Below are 26,928 nucleotides of genomic sequence, written 5' to 3' on the forward strand. Positions count from 1 at the left end.
AGTACGACTACTGACCCATGAGGGTCTCAAGGCACTTTGTGGGGGGGGGGGGGGGGGGGGGTTCTTCCTCCGGTCCTGTGGATCCGAGGGACTGTGACAAGGGCCAGTTGGGCAGAGCGGAGGTGTCTGGTGGGTTAGTGGGATGATAGGCGGTGAGCTATGCAGGTCCGGCATCGTGGAGGCCTTTGGAAGCGTGCGTGAGGAGCTTGAAGGTATTCCTTTGTTGACTGGGAGCCAGTGGAGTTCTTGTAGGTGTTCGGAGATGTGGCTGCGGCGGGGGAGTTTGTGGAACAATCTGGCTGCGTCATTCTGCATTTTCTGAGGAGTTTATGGGTGGTGTCTGCGTATAGTGTGTTGCCGTAGTAGAGTATGCTGCTGATTGCGTGTATGACCGTCTTCCTGGCCTCAAGGGCCCTAGACTCCCAAGAACATGCCTTCATCCTTGAACCATTGGAGAATTTTTGGGTAATGAGTTGTGCGGTTGATAAATGATGGTTTCTTGTTAGTGAGTTGGCAGGAGCTAAATGATGACAGCACTTTGGGTCATCCCCCAACTAGACTTAGAGGGTTCACAGGACCTTTACCTTGATCCTTGCTTCCACTAGGAGCCAGCGAGGGGCTTACAGTGCTGGCTTGATGCGGTCACATTGGTGGAAGTTCACACATATTCTGGTAGCCTGATTTTGCAACCTTGTGAGCTAGTTGACGGGGTGCATGGGAGAATGATTCTATGGCATTGCTACAGTTAAGATGAGCCATGACTAGTGTTCTGCTGAAATCCACATGCCATCAGTGTGGAAGAGAAGGGGAATTTTTTGCATGAATGAAAGTCCATTGCATATTGATTCTTTAGACTACTGTGTTGATGTGGAGCACAAAGGAGATATCTGGAACAAAGATAATCCCCTAGTTCTTGACTTTTGGATGTTGAAGGGAGGGTTTCAATGTTTTGTTGGCCATGTGAAAGCAAGGATTGATGTCTAGGCCTCCTTTCACTAGGATTTCGATTTTGCCTTGGTTTTTCCTCACAAAGCTCTCCTTCCTCTGGCAGGAGATGTGGTCCAAGTGCATGTTGATGTTAACCTAGATTTCTGTGGTGTTAGCAACATATGTTGGTTTTAGTACCCTCGCCATACATTTGAAAGCTCACCTGGTATTATTCAGAGCTGCGCAGGAAGGTTTCATATGTTTTGAAAATCACGCTAGAAAGCAGTGATCTGACATAAACCAGTTACATAAATGTGAAAATTATTCCACCTACCTGTTCTTATTTTCTGAGTGCAATAGCTACAACAATAGGGGTCAATGCTGTGGCAGTTGTGGATACAACCACCCAGTTTTCCATACTTTTCAGTGAGATTTTGCAAAAGTTCAGCTTGATTGGGGGTGGGGGGAGCAGATGTTGGTGGTGTGAGCCCATTGATGGTATTAGATCTCTGAGGTGCATTAGATGCTACTAATCGTGAGATTCTACTCCCGAGCCGTACCACCTTGTGTTATTTCAAGATCTGGCCTTCAGATGTACAGCATTGTATACCATTGTAGCAAACTGCTGAGGGCTATGCCAGTCATTAAACAACCTATCCTTGAGTTATAAGTCAGAACCAAAGGTAAGGGGTCTTTGAATAGAGAGCATGCCTTTAACGAACAGTGAAGCCATCGGGAGAACTGCAATGCTATTAGAATATTCTACCCACTGAGGGTAGACTGCTTTAATTGAAAATGTGACCCAATCTTCCAACATTCCGATTTCTGTTAGTTTTCTTGGGAAGTAAGTCTCTTCCTTTTATATGAAAATGCATTCTAAATTACATGTCAGGACTGCAGGCGTCCTCTCTCGTGCCACGTATTATTAATGTTTATGTTGGGCCTCTAGTATCACACTTTTTTGTGATGTTACTCATTATATCTCCATAGACAATAGTGACCATTTTCTTAGGCCCAATGTGATTTTCAAGCCTTTATTTCTGAAAGATCAGTATCACCAATGAAGGTATAAGAGTGATTTACATTTCAAAAACAGATAAAAGCAGAGTTTACCCATACCAATAAAAGTGGTAGTGAAGTGAAGGGACCCATAATTTATGGCGAAGTCTGTCAGTCAAAATAATTAATCTTTTAGATGTCATCTGAACAATAGAAGCATTATTTGGGTGGAAAATATGTTATACAACAGAGACAGGAACATAAAGGAAAGACAGCCCAAAGTGAACCTTAAGTGCTTCAAACAATCACCACCTATTCCGGAGTCATCAGTGAAAGGTAGTCCTGACTCCTTTACCTTAGAGTCAATACTTCTCAAACTCACTACTGTAGATGACATAGCTCAGAGCACTAAAACAAACATGAACCTGCTCCAAGTCAAATGGCCAGGATCCTCAAAGACCTAACAATTAGAATTTCTAATGGTGAAACAAGAATAAGCACAGTAGAGGACTATACTGATGCCCAAGCCAAACATTTGCCAAATCTTGAACGTTCCATTTCCTCCCTGAGGAGAGAGCTCACTGAACAGGAAGACCATAACCGAAGGAACAGCCTTCCCATCTTCAGATTGCCTGAATGAATTGAAAACTCAGCCACTCCAGTAGCTGATTTCTTAATTACTTGGATCCTGGAAATCCTCCAAATCTCCTTCAACAAAGGCTTTTTGATTGATGGAGCCCACAGGGCTCCGACCTTTAAGCCCCCCAAAGAAATGTCCTGTCCATGACCTTTGATGTTTAAAAATTTTGCCACCCGTATACAGAGCAAATCTTGGCACATATGAGATGGATTCAAATAATCAAGTGGCAAGAGCACAAAATCTCCATCTCTCTGGACTATGCTAGAGCAAATATCGGCAGGGCTTTTTGGCCCTACAGAAAAGGCTCACTGATATGGAAATCCCATTCTCATTCTCTGGCCCCTCGAAATTCCGAATTACATTTAAAGGCCAGATAAAAACGTTCATGGACCTGTCGGACCTAGCGGGCTTCCTAGATAATAAATCTGAATCCCAGATGGATTCGGACTCTAGTCCTGGAACCTCTGCGAATTTGAGCTCAGCCTGACATGTTTGCTTTCACCGGCCGGCCTTTACTGCCGGACATGGCCACTACATCTGCGGTCCACATGCAGTTTGTCTTCTACAGACATCCCCTTGAGGGAAGACGTGCTGGCTTGGTTCTATTTTCCCCCAGAGTCTGCACGATCTCCCCATGTTACTACTTTTCTCACCCTTACTCCCCCAGTCCACCCTCCTAGTGGGAGTTCTGGACCTATGAGAAGAGATACACCTAATGTCCCCCAAGGCCTCTCTTAGACCCCCTAAATCCTCACCTACAACTCAAGAAAAAGTCCTATGCCTCTACTGACTGCAGTATCCTTACACACCAAGGGGTTGAACCATACAGTTAAGAGTCAAAGTCCTGTTGAAAGGAGCTAGTGGGCAAAATAGTACTCCTCCAAGAAACAAAGATAGGTTTTAAAGAAGCCCTGTTATTGAGGAAGGGATCAGTGTCAGATGTGACTTGTTCTGAAGCTTGTTGGGGAAAAAAAGGGTACTTACCCTTCTCCCCAAAATGTCTGGTCTATCAGTCGCATCAGAACATGACACTAAAGGCAGATGGCTACTTACCAGATTGAACACTATGTATTGAACGTGTATGTTCCCAACATTTTAGTATACTCTTAATACATTAGCAGACTTCACACAAGATGTGAAAATGATACTGGGTGGTGATTTTAACCTCCCAATGGATCCTCTTATAGAGCATCACAGAGCATTCAAATACAGAACCCTAAGGCAAAAAAACCGATGCTCAACCTATGCTTGTCACACCACCTCCTAGACGTTTGGAGACTACACAACCCAAAAGGCAATCAATACGCCTTTTTTCTCTCTGCCTTGATGTTTCACTTCTAAGGGCCACTTCCAAAACAAAAATCCACTCCATCTTCGTTTCAGACCACGCTGCAACGTCCTTATCCATTCTTCACCTTCCCTATAAAGGTGAAACCCGAATCTGGTGTTTAAGCACTAAAGTACTAGAAAATGATCCAGATATTGTCGAACTAAAGAATGCAATGGAACACTTCTTCAGTGAAAACGAAGACTGTCACATCCCCTGTAATTCTATGGGATGCATTTAAATGTGCAGTGAGAGGGCAAATCATTAAAAGAATGTCCCAAAAATAAAGGAACCCTAGAAACTCTAGGCACTGAAATCAAAAACCAGAAGGAAGCATTTAGACATTCTAACATCAAGTCCCTTCTTAAAGACATCAAACAATTAAACTACACCTATAACTTCATTGTCAGAAAACAGGCATACCTCTGTGTGCTTGCTCGAAAATCCAAACAACTTCTTTTCCACAACAGAGCCAGGAAAACGCTGACCTTAGTTCTCAAATTTAAAAAAAACCTTAACCAAATCGCACATATTAAGGCCCAAGATGGATCTCAGAAATGTGATACCAAAGAGATACTTGAGGTCTTTAAAGACTTCTACCCAATATGTTACACTCCACAAACAGCATGCGACAAAACAAAGTGGCTGCAATTTCTAAACTCCCTCCCTATGATTTCAATCTGCGATTCCACAAAGGGCGTGCCTAAATCAACCAGTAGAAACAGAAGAGATTGTTAAGGCAATAAAAATCAATTCTCTCTGGTAAGACAGAAGGCCCAGATAGCTTCCGCATTATTTTCTATAAAACAGTCACAAACTGCCATCAGGCATCTTAAAAACACAGTTGATCACTCCGTTCTTCAAGGTAAGGTCTCTGAGGCCATGAGTGTGGTGATTCCTAAGAGGACAAAGACCACTTGGACCCCAACAACTAACGCCCCATCTGACTACTTAATATGGAGTCCCAATATATTTTCCAAAATCCTAGCTAACAGATTAGAAAGTTACATCCCCCAACTTATCCACATTTCCCAAACGGGATAAACGGCACCACCTCTACATCACATCCTTGAACCTACACCAAGGTACAAGGCAGGGGTGCCAACTCTACCCCTTGCTCTTTCTACTCACTATTGACCCATTGCTAACTATTCAATGTCACTCCTGAAACTAAGGGACTTCAATTTGGCTCTGAATCATACAAAACAACAGCATACGCGGATGACATTATTTCTCAGAGGTCATTAAAAATGGAATCCCAATTTATCACCAACATCATGCACAACTTTTCAGGGGTCTCTGGAAACACTGTAAACAAGGACACAATCAAGGTCTTTCCCCTGAACTCCTTATGCTTTTATCACATTTGGGAGACTCAGGACTTAAATGTCAGCCCAAACGTCTTAAATATTTAGGAATGTGGTGTGGTAGCGACCTAACTGAAACAATACAGTATAATGAATCCCAGACAATCACCAAAGTTAAAGACCTCCTTGTGTCCTGGTTATGTTATGTTATGTTAATTTCGATTTATATAGCGCCAAATCACCGACAGGTCTCTTAGTGCTTGCTTTGGGAACCCGTCCTGGCTTTCCCTGCGAGATAACCCCTACTGGGCATCCCCAAGGTGAAGACCAGGCATCCCATCGCGGTGGGGCCATAGTGGAGATTAAGCAAGCTATTGCCCAGAGTTGCAGAGTGTGAACCCATGATTCGAGTAGGCACCGAGGCGAGAATTATCGAGTCCGTGGACATTTTTGAGTTCAAGACCCTGCCGCGTCGGTAATTGAACCCTGGTCCCGGGTCTGACCTCTGCATCAGGGTCTGCCTCCTCTAACCAGTGAGCCACACTTCCAGACACATCTCTTTGGGGGGTGGAGGGCTGTGGGCTTCAAGCTTTCAAGATTTTGATCACTCCAATAAGGAATTTTTTATCATCCATGCTAACCCTAAAACTGTCCCCTTCCTTTTTCCAAGAAATTGATTTAATAACTTCAAAATTCCTTTTGCGTGATAAAAGAGCGAGGATCTCATATAAGGGCTGTAGGAAGAACTTCCTTCAAGGAGGTTGTAACTTCCCGAACTGGAACCTCTATCTATCAGCCTTCTTGGCAGCATAGGGCATTCTGCCTAATTCCTGAAACCCCCAACATCCCTCTCTGGCTGGAGATAGAATGCAACATATGCTTCCTCTTTTGTATTTCAACGTTCATTACAGTGTCTAGGTTTGAACCCTCTCAATCCCATCGTATTCTTACAGACCCCACAAATGCATTAAGACTGCTCGACAGCCGTATGCCGGAACCTATTCATATTTCCACATTGGCCTCATTATGGCACAATTCTAAAATAAATGCAGAAGTAACCGCGAATATTGCATTTTTGTACGCTTGCAAAGGCGGCATGCTAATGTGGGTTCTATTCGATAACAACAAAGATACATTCCCATTTTTCCGAATTGTCCAAACATACCTAGACTTTCACAGCTTTCTAAAGATCAAAGTTAAAACTGTCCAAGCTCGCTCGTTTCAAATACTCGGTCCTATTTGCCCGACTAGCTGCTTGGCAGTTTTCAGGTCGTATTGCCTCAAACTATAAACCCTATCCGACCCAGGTCACGGATATCCCACTTCTCCCTTTTCCTTTCCACTCTTCACTCCCCCCCCCCCCCCCCCACCCCCCTCTCCCCAATCCCACCCCAGTTCGCTCATCTTTTCTTTTGACATTAATGCGATACATGCAAATGATTTACACCTCGTGGCCAATACACACTTTAGAGTTAATATATGTACATGTTACCATTGCCTGCATACCCACTTTTCTGTGTTTTCCCCTAGCCCCCATCCTGGGGTCGATTGTATGACTGTATGTAGACCCAGAGTATTTTCATGTATGTTGATTGTATATTCTTTGCTCACAATAGAGTTGCTTGCCCATCCTACATTTGTATCGCATTTGTATCACAATGGTAGCCGCTTGTATGCTCTATTATAAAACAAATACAATTGGTTGAATACAAAAAGTGTAACTCTGTGTTTTTGTTTTTAAATGGCATGTCTAATGCAGTTCTTAGCCGGTGAATAAACCCACTCCATAATTCTCTTCTGATAAATTTAGCACTTTGACTATTCTTAATCTGAGCACTAAGGATAATGTGTTATTTTCGGTCCTCTTTGTCCAACAGAGATGTTAAGTAGTTTGGCAAAAGTTTGATTGTCTTGAGAGCTTGGAAGTAATGATTGGCAGTGTTGCCAATGTTGCTGATGTGAGGGGAAATGGTAGAAGAGGGGTCAAACACGGAAGCCCGAGTATTTTACTGTGTGAGATTGGGAGGGAAAGAAAGATGGAAATTGGAATTCATTAAGGATCATTGATTCAAACATATTCTTGAATTTTGGGATCAGAAGAGTAAACTCCGTTTTGGGAATGTATTTCTAAAAGTTTGCAGCCAATGCAGCTTGGAAGAGTAGAGCATAGAGGGAATATATCCTTTTGGGGGGATGCGGAAGAGTTGGGTGTCATCTGCGTACTGGTGAATGGAGGCTCCTAATGTAAAGACAATATGATTTCTAATACCCGTTTATATTATGTGAAGATTTTGCATGAAGGAAGTAAATCTGTTCCTTCCAATTGCTGAACATTTTTCTGAAATAAAAGCATCTAGACCAGCTTATAAAAATAGTATTTTGTTATGGGTTTCCCAAATGCATTTTAAGGCATTGGAAATGTATATTAAATACTTAGTAATACTGCAACTTACAAAGCACCTGGCTACATTGGACGAAGTGTCCTAGCGCTGAAGTCCAACTCCTGAAAGCCTAGAGCACATCTAATGTATTGTAGAATCATTCTGAGCTAAATAGACCAGTTTTTATTTTATTCGAATGAGAAAGATGTATTCTGACGGGCCTGACTAATTTGGTGAGGCAGGGAGTTCCACTATTTTGGCGCGACGTTACAACTGCCCATGCCCCCCCCCCTCCCTATACACACACTATTTACTGTGGGAATGCTAGCCATAAGGCCCAAAAGGATCTAAGATTCCTGGCAGGGAGGTAAGGCTTGGAGTGCAGACAGCTAGGACCCTTGTTTGCAAAAGCCCTGTTAAAAAATGTACATAGTTTTGAAGGAGAGGGTCTCTTTCAGAGGCAACCAGTGCAGCTTGGTGAGTGCAGCCCCCACAGGAACCCATCTGGGAAGATCCAGCAGGAGGAGGTCTGCTGCATTCTGCACTCTTTGAAATTTCTTCAGTAAAGTTTCAGACACCCCAGGACGTTGCAGTAGCCCACCCTGGACATAGCCAGTGGCTGAACTACTGTGTTTCTTTGCAGACTCTGTCAGGAAGCAAAACATTTTTTTACGGATCTCTAAGATCCTGAAACATTTCCTTGCCAGAGCCGTGCTTTAATAGTCGAAAGTGAGCTTTACGTCAAACCAAAAGCATAGGTTTTTAACCTTAGGCGCAGGTAAAGGGCCATGATAGTTCGGCCACCATGCAGTGAACCAGATGGAGGGTGATAAGAACCTCCATTTTCCCTGCAGTCTTGAGACTGTTAGGGTCAAGTCACTCGGCGACCTCCGTGAGGCAAGATCTCAAGGAGGTAACCGTATTGATGGAATTCTGTGATAGGGTGATCATGAGCTAAACGCCATCTGCATACGTGATGATGTTAAAACTGACACGCTCGATGCCCTGTGCCAGGGGACGCATGTATAAGTTAAATAACATTGGGCTCAGGGAGGAGCCCGGAGGCACTCCCTGCTGCAACAGGAAAACCTGAGAATGGAAGGGTTTTTGAAACACCTGAAAGATGTGTTCTGGCAAAAAGGAGACAACCCATTGTAGGGCTTTATAACCAACACCACAACTACACAAACGCTTGATCAAGAGGTTGTGGGGCACAGTGTTGTGAGCTGCACTGAGATTTAATATTAGCAGTGCTGCAGTGTCGCCCCTGTCCAGAATTTGGCAAATGGATTCTTTAGCAAGTAACAGAGTACACTCTGTGCTGTAGGAGGGGCGGAAGCCCGACTGCGTTCTTTGAGGTAGGTTATTGGCCTCAATACAAATGAAGAGCTGCTGGTTGACAACCTTTCTGTAACCTTAGAGGAAAATGGTGTCTGCGTAATAGGACTATAGTTTTTGGGCTTGGTGGGATCTAACAAAAGTTTTTTAAGCAATGGCCCACCATTGCTGTGCTTACATGGCCATGGAACCTGGCATGACGCTAAGGGGCTATTAAGTAGCTTGCGAAGCACAGGCTGGAAAGCTTCCACCTCTCGCTCCAAAAAGGAGGGTGAAGCGGGGTCAAGCTGAGAGCCAGACTTGACCAATGCAATAAGAGACAACTCTTTATATTCCTTAGATTTGAGGTGGAGAAGCTTAGAACAATCTGTGGATTCGAAGCACGTGTTGAGACCAGGACCCTTGACCCCACCAGGTAGGTCGCCTCCCCTCCGCACTGCACCGCCTGTGTGTCCCTGCCCCAGCCGCTGCTGCTGAGGAAGTTCGAGGCCCTTCACCACCCGCAGGCTACCACCTGCGCCTCATCCCTGGTGGTCAGTGGTAGGCTGTAAGTTTGTTCATCTTCCGCTTTATTGTTTTATTGGATTTCATTGTTGTCTGTGACGGCTGTTGTTCTGTCTTCCCCCGCTGCCTGTTCGTGGTCCGTGCCCATTTTCCTCCCTCTGTTCCCCTCACTGTCCCCGTATCTCTCAGCCTGGTTTTTCCTTCTGTACCCCTCACTGCTCCTGTGTCTCTGCCCAGTTTTTCCTTCTCTACAGCTTGCTGCCCCCGTGCCTCTCTGCCCGTTATTGCCTTCTGTTTCTCAGCTGCCACTATATTTTTGTGCCCTTTTTTACCTTCTGTGCCACTCGTTTTTCCCTGTATTTCTGTGCCCTCTTGCCTTCTGGGACGTTCGTTTTTCCTGTATTTCTGTGCCCTTTTTGCCTTCTGTGCCACTCATTCCTTCCCTGTATTTCTGTGCCCTCTTGCCTTCTGTGACCCGTTTTCCCTCGTTTTTTTTGGTGCCCTTTTGCCTTCTGTTCCCTTCATCGTCCCTCACCACCCCAGCCTCTGCGTCCACTGCACCCCCGCCCCCCTGACTGCCCATTCGCTGCCCCGCCTCCTGCCACCTAGCTGCGCCAATGGCATGCCTAAGAGAAGCCACTCTGCGCTTATCCGCGCCTGGACTGCACCCAGCGCCAGAACCCCTGCCCCCGCATCCATCACGACGACTGCCGCCACTACGACGCCAGCACTCTGCACGCTCTCAACTCCGGACGGACCCACACCTGCTTCACGGATGCCCTGAAACGCACACACTGTCCCTTCACCTGCCGGAACTGCAGCTACACCAGCCTCAGATCCGACAAATCACCCGGCAACAAAGACCTCAACCACCTCCGATGCATACTACTGAACACTCGCTCCGCAAGCCGACACGCCGTCGAGCTCTGGGACCTGCTCAACACAACATCCCCAGACTTTGCCTTCCTGACATAGACCTGGTTGAAAGACTCCTCCGCACCCGACATCGCCATAGCCATCCCGGATGGCTTCAAAATCACCCGCAGAGACCGCACCAACGGAGTTGGAGGAGGAATCGTCCACAAGAACAGCATCAGGGTCTCGACTAGCACAGACGACGCGCTCCGCACCGCCGAACACATGCCCTTCCAGATCCATACAGACCCTAACTCCACCCTCCGAGGTACCCTCGTCTGTCGACCCCCCCGGACCCTGTCCCCAGATCAGCGACTCCATCACAGACTTAATCAGCACGCACGCCCTGACCTCCACCGACTACATCCTCCTTGGAGACCTGAACTTTCACCTTGAGAACAACGACAACATCTCCACAACCCTGATTGATAATCTCGCCAACCTCGGACTGAAGCAACTCGTCACAACGCCCGCCCACTCTGCCGGCCACAAGCTCAACCCCGTGTTCTCCTCAAGCCCGCACATCTCCGTCACCCACACCATCGAGCTCCTCTGGACCGACCACTGCTGCATCCGCTTCGCCTTCCAGAAACCCACCACACACCACCGCATCCAACAGATCCCCCGCCGCTGCTGGAGCTAAAGCACCGAAGACCAACTACATGCAAACCTCGCTCTCAGCCCATCCACCGAACCCTCAAACACAGACGCTGCCCACAGCCTCAGACGCTGTATCGAGTACTGCGCCAACACCTTCTTCCACCGCAAGATAGCAGACCTCCAAGACCGCTTCAACACTCAGACAGCCCCAACAGACAAGTACACAACAGACCCTCCGTACATCATTGACCACGAGCCCCTGCTAGCCTTGGCCAGCTTGAGCATCGATGACACCATCAAGACCATGAGCACAATCCACTCGTGCTCTCCGTCAGACCCATTCCCGTACCACGTCTTCAACAAAGCAAGCAGCTCCATGGCACTCCACCTGCACAACGTCATCAATCTCTCCTTCGAGACTGCGACCTTCCCAGAGAGCTGGAAACACGCTGGGATCAACGCCCTACTCAAAAAACCTAAGGCAGACCCAAGAGACCTCAAGAACTTCCGGCCCATCTCTCTGCTCCCCTTCCCAGCCAAGGTCATCCTGAAAATCATCAACAGACAGCTAACCAGATACCTCGACAAAAACAGAATCCTGGACTCTTCCCAGTCGGGGTTCCGCAGCAACCACAGCAATAAGACTGCCCTCATCGCTGCCACCGACATTAGGACCATGCTGGACAACGGTGAGAGCGCAGCACTCATCCTCCTAGACCTCTCCGCCGCCTTCGACACCGTCTGCCACCGCACTCTACGTGCACGCCTCCGCACCACAGGGATCCAAGAGAAGGCTCTGGAATGGACCACCTCCTTCCTCTTCGGCAGAACCCAGAGCGTCCGCCTCCCCCATTCCATTCCAAAGCCTCCGAGATAATCTGCGGCGATCCTCCCTCAGCCCGACACTGTTCAACATTTACATGGCCCCGCTCGGACACGTCGCCCGACAGCATGACCTTAACATAATCTCCTATGCCAACGAAACTCAATGGATCCTCTCCCTCACCAAGGACCCCATCACCGTCAAAGCCACCCTCCATGAAGGAATGAAGGCCGTCGCCGCCTGGTGGAAAATCAGCTGTCTGAAGCTGATCTCGGACAAGAGGAAGGTCCTCATCCTCTGCTCCAACCCTTCAGTCTGGGACGACTCCTGGTGGCCGACTGTACTGGGGGCAGCCCGACACCCACCGACCATGCATGCAACCTGGGAATCATTCTCGACTCAACGCTCTCAATGACCAAGCAAGGCAACGCCGTCTCCTCCTCCTGCTCCACAAGATCTACAGATGGATCCCGACAGATACAAGAAAGACAGTCACCCAGGCCCTCGTCGGCAGCAGACTCGACTACGGAAACGCCCTCTACGCGGGAGCCCCGACCAAGCTCATCAACCGACTACAACGCATCCAAAAGGCCTCGGTACAACTGATCCTCAACGTACCATGACACGGCCACATCACCCCCCACTTGAGAAACCTGCACTGGCTCCCCGTCTACAAGAGGATATCCTTGAAGCTCCTCATCCACGCACACAAAGCACTCTACAATACCGGCCCAGCCTACCTCAACAGACTGCTCTCCTTCTACATCCCCAACCTCCAGCTACGCTCCGCCGACCTCTCACTCGCCACCGTCCTGCGCATCTGAAGAACAACCACCAGCAGAAGATCCTTCTCCCACTTCGCCGCCATGACATGGAACACCCTCCCACTGAGACTACGACAGACCCAAGACCTGTTGACCTTCAGGAGGATACTCCAGACCTGGCTGTTTTATCATTAGTACCCCCCTCCTTCCCCAGCGCCTTGAGACCCTCGCGGGTATGTAGTGCGCTTTACAAATGATTGATTGATTGATCTCTAGAGCACACTAGAAAATAGTTATTTTTGTTTAGTTTGCCCTAAGTTGGCAGGTTATGCCCAGACGTGGGTCCCTTGCACACTTTGCACTTGATTCAAGCTAGCCTGGCTGATATGGGATGGGGTGTTACCCCGAAACTTGTCCCAGGATGCTTGTTTCCGGTCCAGGGAAGACCTGGCTTGGCAGTTCGGTCTGGACTGTTTTCATGAGGCACAGGTTCAAGACTGATTTGCATATGGCTGGGTCTCAACCGGGGTGGCGAAGTGATCTAAATAACGATGATGGATTCAACCCAGATCTGTGACTGGGAGTGAGTGTCTGAAAAGTGTCAGTGCTACGTCCATCATCTCCTTGTGTTTGCTTTGTAAATAGTTGCCACTTCATCTGAAAAAAACTGAGCTAGACCATTACATCCATCCTTCAAATGCTTGGTTGAAGCTGAAACCTAACAAAGTGCGGAGAGGAACTTGATGGCAAAAAATTCTCGAGGGGAGTTCTTGGCAGAAAGGATTTTGTTAGTATAGAAATCACGGCGTGATTGAGTGAAGCTGGGGGGAGTCACCCTAACCCACTTACATGACCATATTACCTGGGACAAAGGGAACCGAAAAAGGAATAGCGAGCTGGCCAGACCAGGTGAGCGAAAGAGGGAATCAGTAGATACACTGACCATTTTGGAAAATATAGGATCGAGAATATGCCCAAGTCTATGGGTAGGAGAAGAAACTGATTGAAAAAACGGTAGGCCCTCCTAGTCAGGGGCCAAGAGGTTTCGCCGCAGTGCAGATTGAAGTCTCTGATGACTGTGAAATTGGAAAAGTGCAGACCGAGTGGATATAGTAAATTGGTTAAAGACATAGTAAAGCTAGAGGCAGGCCTGGAGGGCGGTAGATTAAAGTCCCTGTCAGGGTGAAATTACAAGAGAGTGAGTGGGAGAAAAAAGCAGCTTCACACCCCTCGATGGATAATTCCGAGAAGGAGCAGTGCAAAGTCTGCCTAAAGATAAAGGCAGTACCACCCCCGCTCTGTGTTTGCCTATCCAATCTCACAAATTGAGAAGCCTTCAGGGGTGGCTTGTAAAATGTCCAGGGAGGTATTCTCTGACAACCAGGTTCAGAGAGAAGAACTTTGCAGCAAGCAGAGGCTGTGGTATAGCGCTTACCTTCATGCTCGTAACCAGTACGGTCAAGACCAAGAATCCGTACTTTCTACAGCGAGTCTCTGCTAAAGTAAGGTCCAGTACATCGCATCAAGCATTTGGCAGAAGAGTCCTATTTGCTTCAGCTCTATATGTTTTGTTTTTTTCTATTAGCTAGGAATGTCGCCCACTATAAATTGGACAGTGTCCAACCTCTCATCTTTACCAAGCTTTTGAAAAGCTGCCAGATGGCTGTTTGCTGTCTCTGGGCGTTCCTGGAAGATTAACCCATCTTTACAGCTTGGAACATTTTTATATTGGTTTTTAAAGTGTCGCTGCCAAGCTTGAAGAGGCCTCCTGGTTCTAAACAAGAGTCTAGTAATCTAAAAAAAATCCTAGCCGAAACTGAAGGCCTTGTGTCATTGCTTTTGAAGAATGCCTCTTTCTGCAGAGTTGAAGTGATAATGTGTTCCATTATTGATCTTATTTCACGAAAATGTCCAGTCACCAGTTCTTTTTTATTAATAAAATCTTGGGGTATCCAGGAGGCTCATTGTTGATGATCTGAGTGGCATGGCACTTTTTAAAGTTCCTGCCATATGCCAGCCAACGTAGGTCTGTTTACTCACATTTCAAGCGCTTCTTAAGTTTCATCCCTTCTAATCTGCAGGTAACTCATCCTGCAAACTAGTGCCCTTTGGCAGTTTCACTGTATTAGTGTGCCAGCCTTTGAGATTAATTTGGATGTGCTGTATGTAAGCAAACCATAAGTCCAGGGTAAACACAATTTGCGAGCTCTAGGTGAGAACAGTGCTGTGGTCAAAGCCACTTGCCCCACCCTGTCCGACACCAGATGAAGAGCGGCAGTGTGGACTGTATACAGCTCTGGCACAATGCAGTCTTCCCTGCATGTGTCACAGGCTTCTTTTTGGTTGTTACCAGCCATCAGCTCCCACCACTAAAGTGTGGATTCTTTTCGGTGATGCACTGCCGGCTTCCTTCCTTCCCTCACTGGATGGAGTGTCACAGGCCTGCTCCCAGGCCTTGTGTCCAGAGTGAATCTCCCATTTTCGTTCTTCCTCTGGTCACAAAGGACGGACGTTGACTACGGCATTGGCAGCAGACGTCTATGAACAAAAGCCATGTGTGTAGTTGTGTTTTATTGTGATAGCCACTAGTATGTGTGTGTGAAATATTCCTACTATTTGCTTAGGGACCTCTGTATTCTATCTGACAGATGCTGTAAGGTGGTAGACAGACAGACAGCCATGCTTTCCAGTGATCCAGGCAGCGTTGTCCTTTTGCATGACCGCATTTCAGATCTGCACAGTAGTCCGCTGCTATTTTTAGGTCGAAGCCTGCATTGCAGGGCATGGCCCTGCTGCAGGCAAAGAGATATTGTGAGCAGGGGATTTCAGTATGGCATGAAGCCACGCCCCTTTTTTCCATTGGCAGGCCTCTTGAAACGGAGGCCTGCCATTGGAAAAAGCTCCTGTTTAGCAGATTTGTCTGCTCTGGATCCCACCTCTCGAGGACTCCATGACCTGCCTTACGGTAGCACAGCAATATTTTCAGAAATATTACCTTGGCAACAATGAGGCAGGTCAGGGAGTTCTGGAGGGGCGGGAATCAGTATCCTATGCTGCAAGTAACAATTATCACAGCATGAGACCCCACTTGGGATTCAGTTAGTCCAGGACATTACTCAGATATCGATAGTTAATCTGGACAAGGTGTATAAGGAAATCTGTGGTCAATTACAGCGTTGGTCCGGGCTCCCATTAAACATCTTCGGGAGGGTTAATCTTATAAAGATGATTATACTGCCAAAGGTAACTTTCTTGTTTAATTCAATACCCTTATCTTTCGACACAAAGGCGGTGGGAAAACTACAAGGAAAAATAGGTTCATTCATTTGGAATTCCAAAATGCCCAGAATCTCTGCTAAAAAGTTAAGAAGACAATTAAAAATGGGAGGTCTGGCGCTACCTGACATCTTGCATTATGCCCATTCCTTCCACTTTAAAAATTTCAGAGTTATGGCAGGTAAGGCAGATACATCTTTTATGGGACGTTTGTTTCAAGCAATATTGCATGGTATCCCCCAAGGCCACGAATACTTTTTATTTAAGTTTGGAGACCCCAGATTTTACAAAAAGGTCAGGCTAAAGGTTTTAGTTACGGCTCTGAAGAATTGGGTTTTCTTCAGGAGAAAATTACAAATTCCATACTACGCCTCTCAGGCCCCAATATGGGACTCTCCAGGGACCCCAGAATGCCTTAGAGACCAACTGTCAACCCCTCTCAAATTAGCAGGGTTAATGCAGTGGAAAGATTTACAAAATGATCAACAGCTATTGGGGTGGGATTCCCTCTCTATGTTGACGGGAGGAACCCTTACAAGATTTAAATATTACCAGCTGTCAAGCTGGTGGTCTACGGAAATATGGGATTGTACATCTAACCCGAAATTTGATTTTGTAAATAGAAAGGGGCGTTGGGATAAAGAACTCGCTTTTTGGTATGAGACTTTGATGGAAAAAGAGGGAGTTACTGATTTGGAACTTCAGAATCTCTGGGGAAATGTTGTGGGGCTGGATAGCAACAAACTGGTAGACTTGTGGGGGGACTCTTTTAGTCTGGTGAACGGAATAGTAAAATCCGCTCCTCTTAAACGAAACCATCTGTTCACACTGTACAGGGTGTATTTCTCCCCAAAAAGACTGACAAGGATCACAAACCTACAATATAGCTGCCCAAGGTGTAAATTTTTAGAGGCAGATGATATGCATATGTTCGTAGAATGTCCTAGCCTTAACTTGTTTTGGAAAAAAATTGAGGGTTTTTTGATGGATGTACTAGGAACACGGATTGTGGTTTCACCGGCAATGATTCTGTTCGGTCTGGGGACGGGTTACCAGCTTGCAAATCAGCAGACTAAATTTATTTTCTATGTGATGTTATTGGCTAGGCGAGAAATATGTAAAGTATGGAAATCTGAAGATGCTCCCACTTTCTCTGATTGCTTAAGGTATATTATTTATATTAGTGAGTCTGATATAGCATGTGATAATTCCTCAGAGTCTAAGATCTGGGAGCTCCTTGTGGCATGGCGGAACAGATGAGAGTATTCCGATGATTTCACCTGGGTACTGTTGGTGCTTAGTCCTCAACCAATCCGAGGGTCGCCAAGTCACAGAGGCTGAGGTGGATAAAGCAAACAGTAAACACTAGAGGGGAGTATCTTTTTCCGTCTCTCTCTGGCGTCAAATTCTGTGGGCGTAACATCGTGATGCCAGGGGGAGGGGAGAGGATCTCCGTCTAGAGCACCCAAATTGGTATATGAGGAATAAAAAAAAAAACAGCATGAGACCCCACTTATCACAGCATGTCAACAGGCGCCCCAGGCTGCTGGAGCACTCCACTATAATTAATGTGCAGTTGAGTGCTCCAGCAGTGTGTGGTGCCTCTCTGCATGCTGTGATAATTATCACTTTGGGGCCTCATGCTGTGATAATTAGGGCGGCATGCTCTATTTGCAGCACTGAACATTTTCAAAGAAGGCGAAGCAGCGACATTCATTGGAGACACTCACCCTCACGTCCTCATCCCCCTCACTCGCCCTCACCCCCCTCACTCGCCCTCACCCCCTCACACACCTCCTCACCCTCACACCCCCTCACTCTCACACACCCTCTCACCCTCACACATCCTCTCACCCTCACACATCCTCTCACCCTCACACCGCCTCACCCTCACACCGCCTCACCCTCACACCCCCTCACCCTCACACACTCTCACCCTCACACCCCTCACACACCCTCACTCACCCTCACACCCCTCACACCCTCACTCACCCTCACACCCCTCACACCCCCTCACTCACCATCACACCCTCACTCACCCTCACTCACCCTCACCCCCCTCACCCCCCTCACGCCCCTCACCCTCACACCCTCTCTCACCCTCACACCCTCACTCACTCCCTCACCCTCACACCCCCTCACACCCCCTCACCCTCACACACCATCACCCTCAAAAACCCTCACCCCCTCCCTCACTCACCCTCACACACCCTCACCCGCATAGCATAACGAAACATAGCATAGCATAACGAAACACAGCACAGCATAACAAAACAAAGCATAGGATAGCAAAACAAAACCTAGCATAACAAAACAAAGCATAGCATAGCAAAACACAACAAAGCATAGCATAGCATAACACAACAAAACATAGCATAGCATAACAAAACAAAGCATAACATAACAAAGCATAGCAAAAACAAAACATATCATAGTAAAACATAGCATAGCATAACATAACACAACAAAACATAGCATAATAAAACATAGCATAACATAACATAGCAAATCACAGCAAAACATAGCATAGCATAACAAAACAAACCATAACATAACAAAGAATAGCAAAACAAAACATAGCATAGTAAAACAAAACATAGCATAGCTTAACATAACACAACAAAACAGCAGAACAAACCAGCATAACATAACAAAACATAGCAAAACACAACAAAATATAGCATAATATAACTAAACACAACAAAACATAGCATACATAACAAAACACAGCATTGCAAAGCATAGCAAAACATAGCATAGCATAAGAAAACACAAGAAAACATAGCATAGCATAACCAAACACAACATAGCATAGCATAACAAAACAAAGCTTAGCATAACAAAACATAGTATAACAAAGCATAGCATAGCAAAACAAAGCACAGCATAATAAAACACAACAAAACATAGCATAGCATAACAAATCATAGCAAAACACAACACAACATAGCATAGCATAACAAAGCATAGGATAGCAAAACTAAACATAGTATAGCATAACATAACAAAACAAACATAGGATAGCAAAACAAAACATAGCATAGCATAACAAAACATAGCATAACATAACAAAACATAGCATAACAAAACACAACACATAGCAGAACAAAACATAGCATAACATAACAAAGCATAGCATAACAAAACAAAGCATAGCATAACATAACAACAAAACATAGCATAGCATAACAACACACAACAAAACATAGCATACATAACAAAACATAGCATTGCAAAGCATAGCAAAACCTATCATAGCATAGCATAACAAAACATAGCATAGCATAACAAAATACAAAATAGCAAAGCATAGCAAAACACAACATAGCATAGCCTAACAAAACAACGCTTGGCAAAGCATAACAAAACATAGCATAACAAAGCATAGCATAAAAAAGCATAGCATAAAAAAGCATAGCATAAAAAAGCATAGCATAACAAAGCATAGCATAACAAAGCATAGCAAAACACATAGCATAGCAAAACAAAGCAAGGCATAATAAAACAAAACATAGCATAGCATAACACAAAATAGCATAACAAAGCATAGCATATCAAAACGCGACAAAGCATAGCATAGCATAACAAAACACAACATAGCATAGCATAACAAAACAAAGCATAGGATAGCAAAACTAAACGGAGCATAGCATAACAAAACAAAGCATAGGATAGCAAAACAAACATAGCATAGCATAACAAAACATTGCATAACATGACAAAACATAGCATAACAAAACACAACACAACACATAGCATAATAAAACAGCAAAACGCAACAAAACATAGCATAGCTTAACAAAACACAACAAAACATAGCACAGCAAAACAAAACATATAATAGCATAGCAAAACATAGCATATCAAACACAACAAAACATAGCATAGCATAGCATAACAAAACATAGCATAGCAAAACAAAGCATAGCATAATAAAACACAACATATAGCATAGCATAACATAACAAAGCATAGCATAGCAAAACATTGCATAGCATAACAAAGCATAGCATAACAAAGCATAGCATAACAAAACATAGCATAACAAAACATAGCATAGCAAAACAAAGCATAGCATAGCAAAACACAACAAAACATAGCATAGCATAAAGCATAGCATAGCAAAACACAACAAAACATAGCATAACAAAACAAAGCATAGGATAGCAAAACATAGCATAGCATAATAAAACAAAGCATAACAAAACATTGCATAGCACAACAAAACATAGCATAGCAAAACAAAACACAACAACACATAACATAGCAAAACACAACAAAACATAGCATAGCATAACAAATCCTAGCAAAACACAACAAAGCATTGCATTGCATAACAAAACAAAGCATAGAATAGCAAAACAAAGCATAGAATAACATAACAAAACATAGCATAGCATAACAAAACACAACAACACATAGCATAACAAAACATAGCAAAACACAACAAAACATAGCATAGCTTAACAAAACATAGCATAACAAAACATAGCAAAACACAACAAAACATACCATAGCTTAACAAAACATATCATAGCCTAGCAAAACATAGCATAGCATACCAAACACAACAAAACATAGCATAGCATAACAAAATATAGTATAGCAAAACAAAGCATAACACACACAACCACACACACACAACCACGCACACACAACCACGCACACACAACCACAACCACACACACAACCGCACACACAACTATCTATTTATCCATCCATCCATCCATCCATCCATCCATCCATCCATCTATCTATCGCCCTCACTCCTATCTGTCTATCGATCTATCACCCTCACTCTGTCTATCTATCGCCCTCACTCTATCTATCTATCGCCCTCACTCTGTCTATCTATCTATCTATCTATCGATCTATCGATCTATCTATCTATCTATCTATCGGCCTCACTCTATCTATCGCCCTCACTCTATCTATCGCCCTCACTATCTATCTATCGCCCTCACTCTATCTGTCTATTTATCGCCCTCACTCCATCTAATCGCCCTCACTATCTATCTGTCTATCTATCTATCTATCTATCTATCTATCGGCCTCACTCTATCTATCGCCCTCACTCTATCGCCCTCACTCTATCGCCCTCACTCTATCGCCCTCACTCTATCGCCCTCACTCTATCGCCCTCACTCTATCGCCCTCACTCTATCGCCCTCACTCTATCGCCCTCACTCTATCGCCCTCACTCTATCCATTGCCCTCACTCTATCCATTGCCCTCACTCTATCCATTGCCCTCACTCTATCCATTGCCCTCACTCTATCCATCGCCCTCACTCTATCCATCGCCCTCACTCTATCCATCGCCCTCACTCTATCCATCGCCCTCACTATCTATCTATCGCCCTCACTCTATCCTTCGCCCTCACTCTATCCTTCGCCCTCACTCTATCCATCGCCCTCACTCTATCCATCGCCCTCACTCTATCCATCGCCCTCACTCTATCCATCGCCCTCACTCTATCCATCGCCCTCACTCTATCCATCGCCCTCACTCTATCCATCGCCCTCACTCTATCCATCGCCCTCACTCTATCCATCGCCCTCACTCTATCCATCGCCCTCACTCTATCCATCGCCCTCACTCTATCCATCGCCCTCACTCTATCCATCGCCCTCACTCTATCCATCGCCCTCACTCTATCCATCGCCCTCACTCTATCCATCGCCCTCACTCTATCCATCGCCCTCACTCTATCTATCAATCTATCTATCGCCCTCACTCTATCTATCAATCTATCTATCGCCCTCACTCTATCTATCAATCTATCTATCGCCCTCACTCTATCTATCAATCTATCTATCGCCCTCACTCTATCTATCAATCTATCTATCGCCCTCACTCTATCTTTCAATCTATCTATCTACCTCACTCTATCTTTTAATCTATCTTTTGCCCTCACTCTATCCATCGCCCTCACTCTATCCATCGCCCTCACTCTATCCATCGCCCTCACTCTATCCATCGCCCTCACTCTATCCATCGCCCTCACTCTATCCATCGCCCTCACTCTATCCATCGCCCTCACTCTATCCATCGCCCTATCTATCTCCCTCACTCTATCTATCAATCTCTCTATCAATCTATCTATCTTTTGCCCTCACTCTATCGCCCTCACTCTATCTATCAATCTATCTATCTTTTGCCCTCACTCTATCTATCGCCCTCACTCTATCTATCAATCTATCTATCTTTTGCCCTCACTCTATCGCCCTCACTCTATCTATCAATCTATCTATCTTTTGCCCTCACTCTATCGCCCTCACTCTATCTATCAATCTATCTATCTTTTGCCCTCACTCTATCTATCGCCCTCTCTATCTATCAATCTATCTATCTTTTGCCCTCACTCTATCTATCGCCCTCTCTATCTATCAATCTATCTACCTTTTGCCCTCACTCTATCTATCGCCCTCACTCTATCTATCAATCTATCTATCTTTTGCCCTCACTCTATCTATCGCCCTCTCTATCTATCAATCTATCTATCTTTTGCCCTCACTCTATCTATCGCCCTCACTCTATCTATCAATCTATCTACCTTTTGCCCTCACTCTATCTATCGCCCTCACTCTATCCATCTATCAATCTATCTATCTTTTGCCCTCACTCTATCTATCGCCCTCACTCTATCTATCAATCTATCTACCTTTTGCCCTCACTCTATCGCCCTCACTCTATCTATCAATCTATCTACCTTTTGCCCTCACTCTACCTATCGCCCTCACTCTATCTATCAATCTATCTATCTTTTGCCCTCACTCTATCTATCGCCCTCACTCTATCATTCTATCTATCTATTTATCTAGATACTGATCGCCATCACTCTATCTATCTGTCTATCTATCTATCGCCCTCACTCTATCTAATCACCACAGCATCACTAAGGGGCACAGCAACATCACTATGCGCTACCACAGGATCATTGAATGCCACAGCATCACTAGTCGCCACCACAACATCACTCAGCGCCACCACAGCATCAATCTGTGCAACCATTCAACAACAACTGGGTCAAATATGTTCTCTCAATGTTTCAAGCTTTATTACAAATGTCACAAAAAGAGGTTAGTATTTCACTTCTGTTCTTGGATTTTCGTCACAATAAAATACACTGAACATATTCTTCACAAAAGTTATTTAGAAAAGTTTAAGCTATTGCCATTATAAATTACAATAACTTTTATTTAACTATTAATTATTAAAATACATCTAAGTCACGTGAATACAACACATATTGCATTACAAATGCTATAGGTGTCACAAGTTATAACTATTGGCACTGTAAATGACAAAGCTATTATTTTTGCTATTTTCAAAACCAACACATAAATAAAAAATGTGTCATTTACAATACCAATAGCTCAAACTTTCCTAATGCGAGACCTTATGCATTGCAAATGCTTGTTTTTTATTGTAAAGGCTTTTAATAGCAAATGCTAAGTTACTTCCTTGGAGTAAGCCGTAAAGGGCGCAGAGCCCCACAGCTTAACCCCCTCCGCCGTGCCTGCTGCTTGTCAGTACTAAGAGGAGGCGTCAGTGAGTGATGTAAGGGGCATACCAGTATTTTGCAGAACACATGCATTCTGCAGTAAACATCAAAAAAATGTCATGCCTTTCAGAAGCAGAGCTGTGTGCTTGGGGATTTTTTAATTACTGTAGCTATTAAAGAAACACATGAAAAGGAAAGAAATGTTAAGTTTTTTTTTTTAATATAACTCATTAAATGAAGTCTTTCTTTTCCACAGGGATCAATGAGCAAGGCCTTTACAGAATAGTTGGAGTAAGCTCGAGAGTTCAGAAATTGTTGAGCATTTTGATGGGTAAGTAAATCAAACAGACTTGAAAAGGTTTTATTCTTAAAATAACTGCTTCCCCGCCGGCACTGGTGGAAAATTGACATTCATTTCTTAAGCGCACTAAACTATAGAAATGGGCCTCGAGGCGCTGCTGCAGAATATTGGAAGCTGAAATACCAGATCTGGTGCCCCACTGCCGACCAGGATTTCCCAATGATGTCAACAGAGTCCCGCAAGGTGCCATTGTTTATCTACGTTATAATTCTGTGCCGCCTGAGTAACAAGCTACCTGTGAGGCTGTGCCTGTACAGCGCACCTGCAGATATATGCTGTAGAACAACAGTTCTTTTGACTTCTGTGGACACTCGCGGAATCATTACTGGAATCTGCAAACCGCAATTGAGTCATTACCGGCAGCCGAGGTCCCCGGCCTATGCATTTTCTATCGTTTGAAGTACAAAACAATGCAACAAGGTACACCAAACAAATACACAAATGATTGAATATTTTATTTAACTCTTAAACAAACATATAAAGAAATAGAGAAAATCGAAATTTTTATTTTAATAAGCATGTTGAAACGTTTCTAAATTTGGGGTTTTAATTCTAAACTCTGGCAAACCACTTCTGTAGTAGGGGTATCTCTGTTATAGTCATAATCTAGTGAATAGTCCCGCCCATGTGCGTGGACCCCGGCAATCAAAAATAATCTCTTAAATTGTCAAAATAATGCAGAAACTGCAAAGACACTTAAGAGAGAATTTAAAGACAAATAATGCAGCCTATATCCACAGGCTACACTGTCCAGTACTTCAACTAGAAATTCCACCAAAAACACACCACACATAATACAGCCTGCCCAGTTTCTACCATAGAGAAACTTGCCTCCCCCAGTAAAAGACTCTGGAATGATAGAGAGGAAGGTAGGGACAGAAGGTAGGGACAGACAAGCCCCATAGGCTGCCATTATGTGGCTTAAATAGGATACTGTGCCTTTAAGAGAACTTTACAGAACTTCTCCCAGTATCCCAGAATGCATAGCAGGTCCCTCTACTTTCAGTTCTTTTTTCTTTTGTGTTCTAAAAGTGTTTCAGTTTACTTTCTTGGTGTTCTCTTTCTCTTTTGTGTGCTGTTTCAGGCGTTTTAGGGCTCTAAAATGCCTGGCCTTTTTGATAAGTGTCCAGCATGTGGGAGGAAGAAGGCCAAGAGTGATTCCCATGATGTCTGCATCATCTGCCTCCCTGAAGATCATGTCCCTGAGGACTGTCATCTGCCAGCAGTTTACTGCTTGGACTCTGAGGGACAGGATGAAGATCAGGCTTTCTGGCCTTGAGGAGAGGCGTCTGCAGGCTGCAGGTGGGTCTGGGCAGGCTGGGAAGGTTCCCTCTGCCGAGGCCTCTGGGGGGCTCCCCAGAGGCAGGAAGTCCAGCAAACGGTCCCGGTCTCCGTCGACGTCGATTGCATCGACGACGACGTCGAGAGGGATGACGGCGGTGTGCTCCCCTTCTCCCCGGGGCTCCGGGTCGAGACGGCGTGACGGCTCGACGTCGAAGATCATGGAGAAGTTGCCGTCGAAGCCACCGTCGACGGCATCGTCTTCGTCGACGTCAAGGTCTTCCTATCGACGGCGAAGTGACAAGCATCGACGCTCGCCATCGAGGCGAAACCGTCGATCGCCGTCGAGGCACCGGTCGACGTCGAGGGGCTCCTCGACATCGAGAGCATCAAGACGGAGACGGCGACGCTCATTGTCGAAGACGGAATGCTCGACGTCGCGGAGGCGGCGTACGACGGCACGGAGGAAGAGGTCGACGTCGAGGGGTCGGCGTTCGACGTCGAGAAAGAGATGGTCGACGTCGCGGAGGCGGCGTTCGACGCCGGAGTCACGGAAGCGTCGTTCGACGCCAGAAAAGCGAAGCTCTGCGTCGAGCAGAAAGAGGTCGGCGTCTGGGAGTCATTCAGCCTCTCCAAAACGGCGCAAGAGGGATTCTAGTCCCAGAAGTCACGCTGCTTCCAGTGGAGGACGCAAGAGGAAGCGATTACCTGCTGAAGGGGCTGTATCTCAGCCCCCTTCGCCTAAGGGGTCACCGGGCTCGGTTTACTCAGAGGTGTACACGCCATCTCGGCCTCGGTCGCCAACTCCTCCTCCTGTTCCTAAAGAGGATCCTCCACCCAAACCTCCACTTCCTTCAGGCGACTCACCACCACCTCCTGTCCCTCCGCATGGGCCCGCCCCGCAGCCGAAGGTTCCTCCGCCGAGGTCCACTTCGCTGCCGTCTTTGCCTGTACCTCCTAAGGGGACCCCAAAACCAAAACCCCGAGAGGAGCCAAGGAAGACCCCGCCACGGAAACCAGTGGAGCGGCCACGGGCTGGCAGGTCTCGCTCTCGCTCTGGGAGAAGGGAGAGATCGCGACACAGATCGTCCACGAGGTCGAGACGCCGCCATAGGAGGCGCGAATCTCGCTCCCACACAAGGTCCTCTGGTACCAGGGACTATTCTCCTACCTTGTCGGAGTCACCGGACACGAGGGTGTCCCCGATTGATGACCTGGTGGCGTTCCATGATGTCCTTTTACGGGGCGCTGCGAAGTTGGGCATATCCTTGACGGTGCCTACTCCTAAAACTTCAGTCATTTTTGAGACATTGCATCAAAAACACCTGTCTCGTCCTCTCCTGCCTCTGGTGCCGGGCCTGGAGGAACCGGCTATGGCCCTTTTTCTCACCCCTGCGGTGACAAAGGCGGCTCCATCGAGGTTGCTGAAAAAGTACCGGGCTCCCGATTCGGATCCGGCCTTTCTGAGAACTGAACCCCCTCCGGACTCTGTAATTGTGACGGCGGCCCGCAAACAACATGCCACCACCCCGTCATCCACGGTTCCCCCGGATAAGGAGTCCAGATGGATGGATTCGGCGGGGAGGAAAGTCTGTGGAACTTCCGCTACCTCCATGAAAGCTGCGAGTGCCACGGCGCTGTTGGGCCGATACGACAGCGCCCTCTGGGACTCCCTCGAGCGATTTGCAGAGCACTTGCCTCGCGAGAAGCGCGAGGACTTCCAGGAAGTGCTGAATGAAGGGATGCTGGTGGCGAACCAGATTATCAGCGCCGCAGCGGACTCTTCCCTGTTGGCTGCTCATGGGTTTTGCCATGGAGTCAACCAACGACGCCACGCATGGCTCCGGCTTACGTCCCTGAAACCGGACGCACAGCAGAGGGTGGCCAACCTACCATTCTCCGGCGAGACCCTCTTCGGGAAGCATGCGGACGATGAGATGGCCCGCATGAAGGCGGAGGCCGAGACGCTCACGGCTGT

The 26,928-nt window shown here is 46.0% G+C and overlaps 1 protein-coding gene across 6 annotated transcripts in view; it reads left to right on the top strand.

The window, feature by feature from the left end:
• Positions 1-26,928, top strand: part of ARHGAP26 (Rho GTPase activating protein 26) — a 2,045,367-nt gene that overhangs the window by 959,219 nt on the left and 1,059,220 nt on the right. For all 6 annotated transcript variants that reach the window (XM_086931644.1, XM_086931645.1, XM_086931643.1 and 3 more), the window contains exon 14: positions 23,565-23,639. In XM_086931644.1, coding sequence (XP_086787770.1) covers positions 23,565-23,639 — 75 coding nt within the window. The remainder of the gene's footprint in view (positions 1-23,564; positions 23,640-26,928) is intronic.

This window comes from Lissotriton vulgaris, chromosome 7, assembly GCF_964263255.1.
Source record: "Lissotriton vulgaris chromosome 7, aLisVul1.2, whole genome shotgun sequence".
NCBI classification, from domain to species: domain Eukaryota; kingdom Metazoa; phylum Chordata; class Amphibia; order Caudata; family Salamandridae; genus Lissotriton; species Lissotriton vulgaris.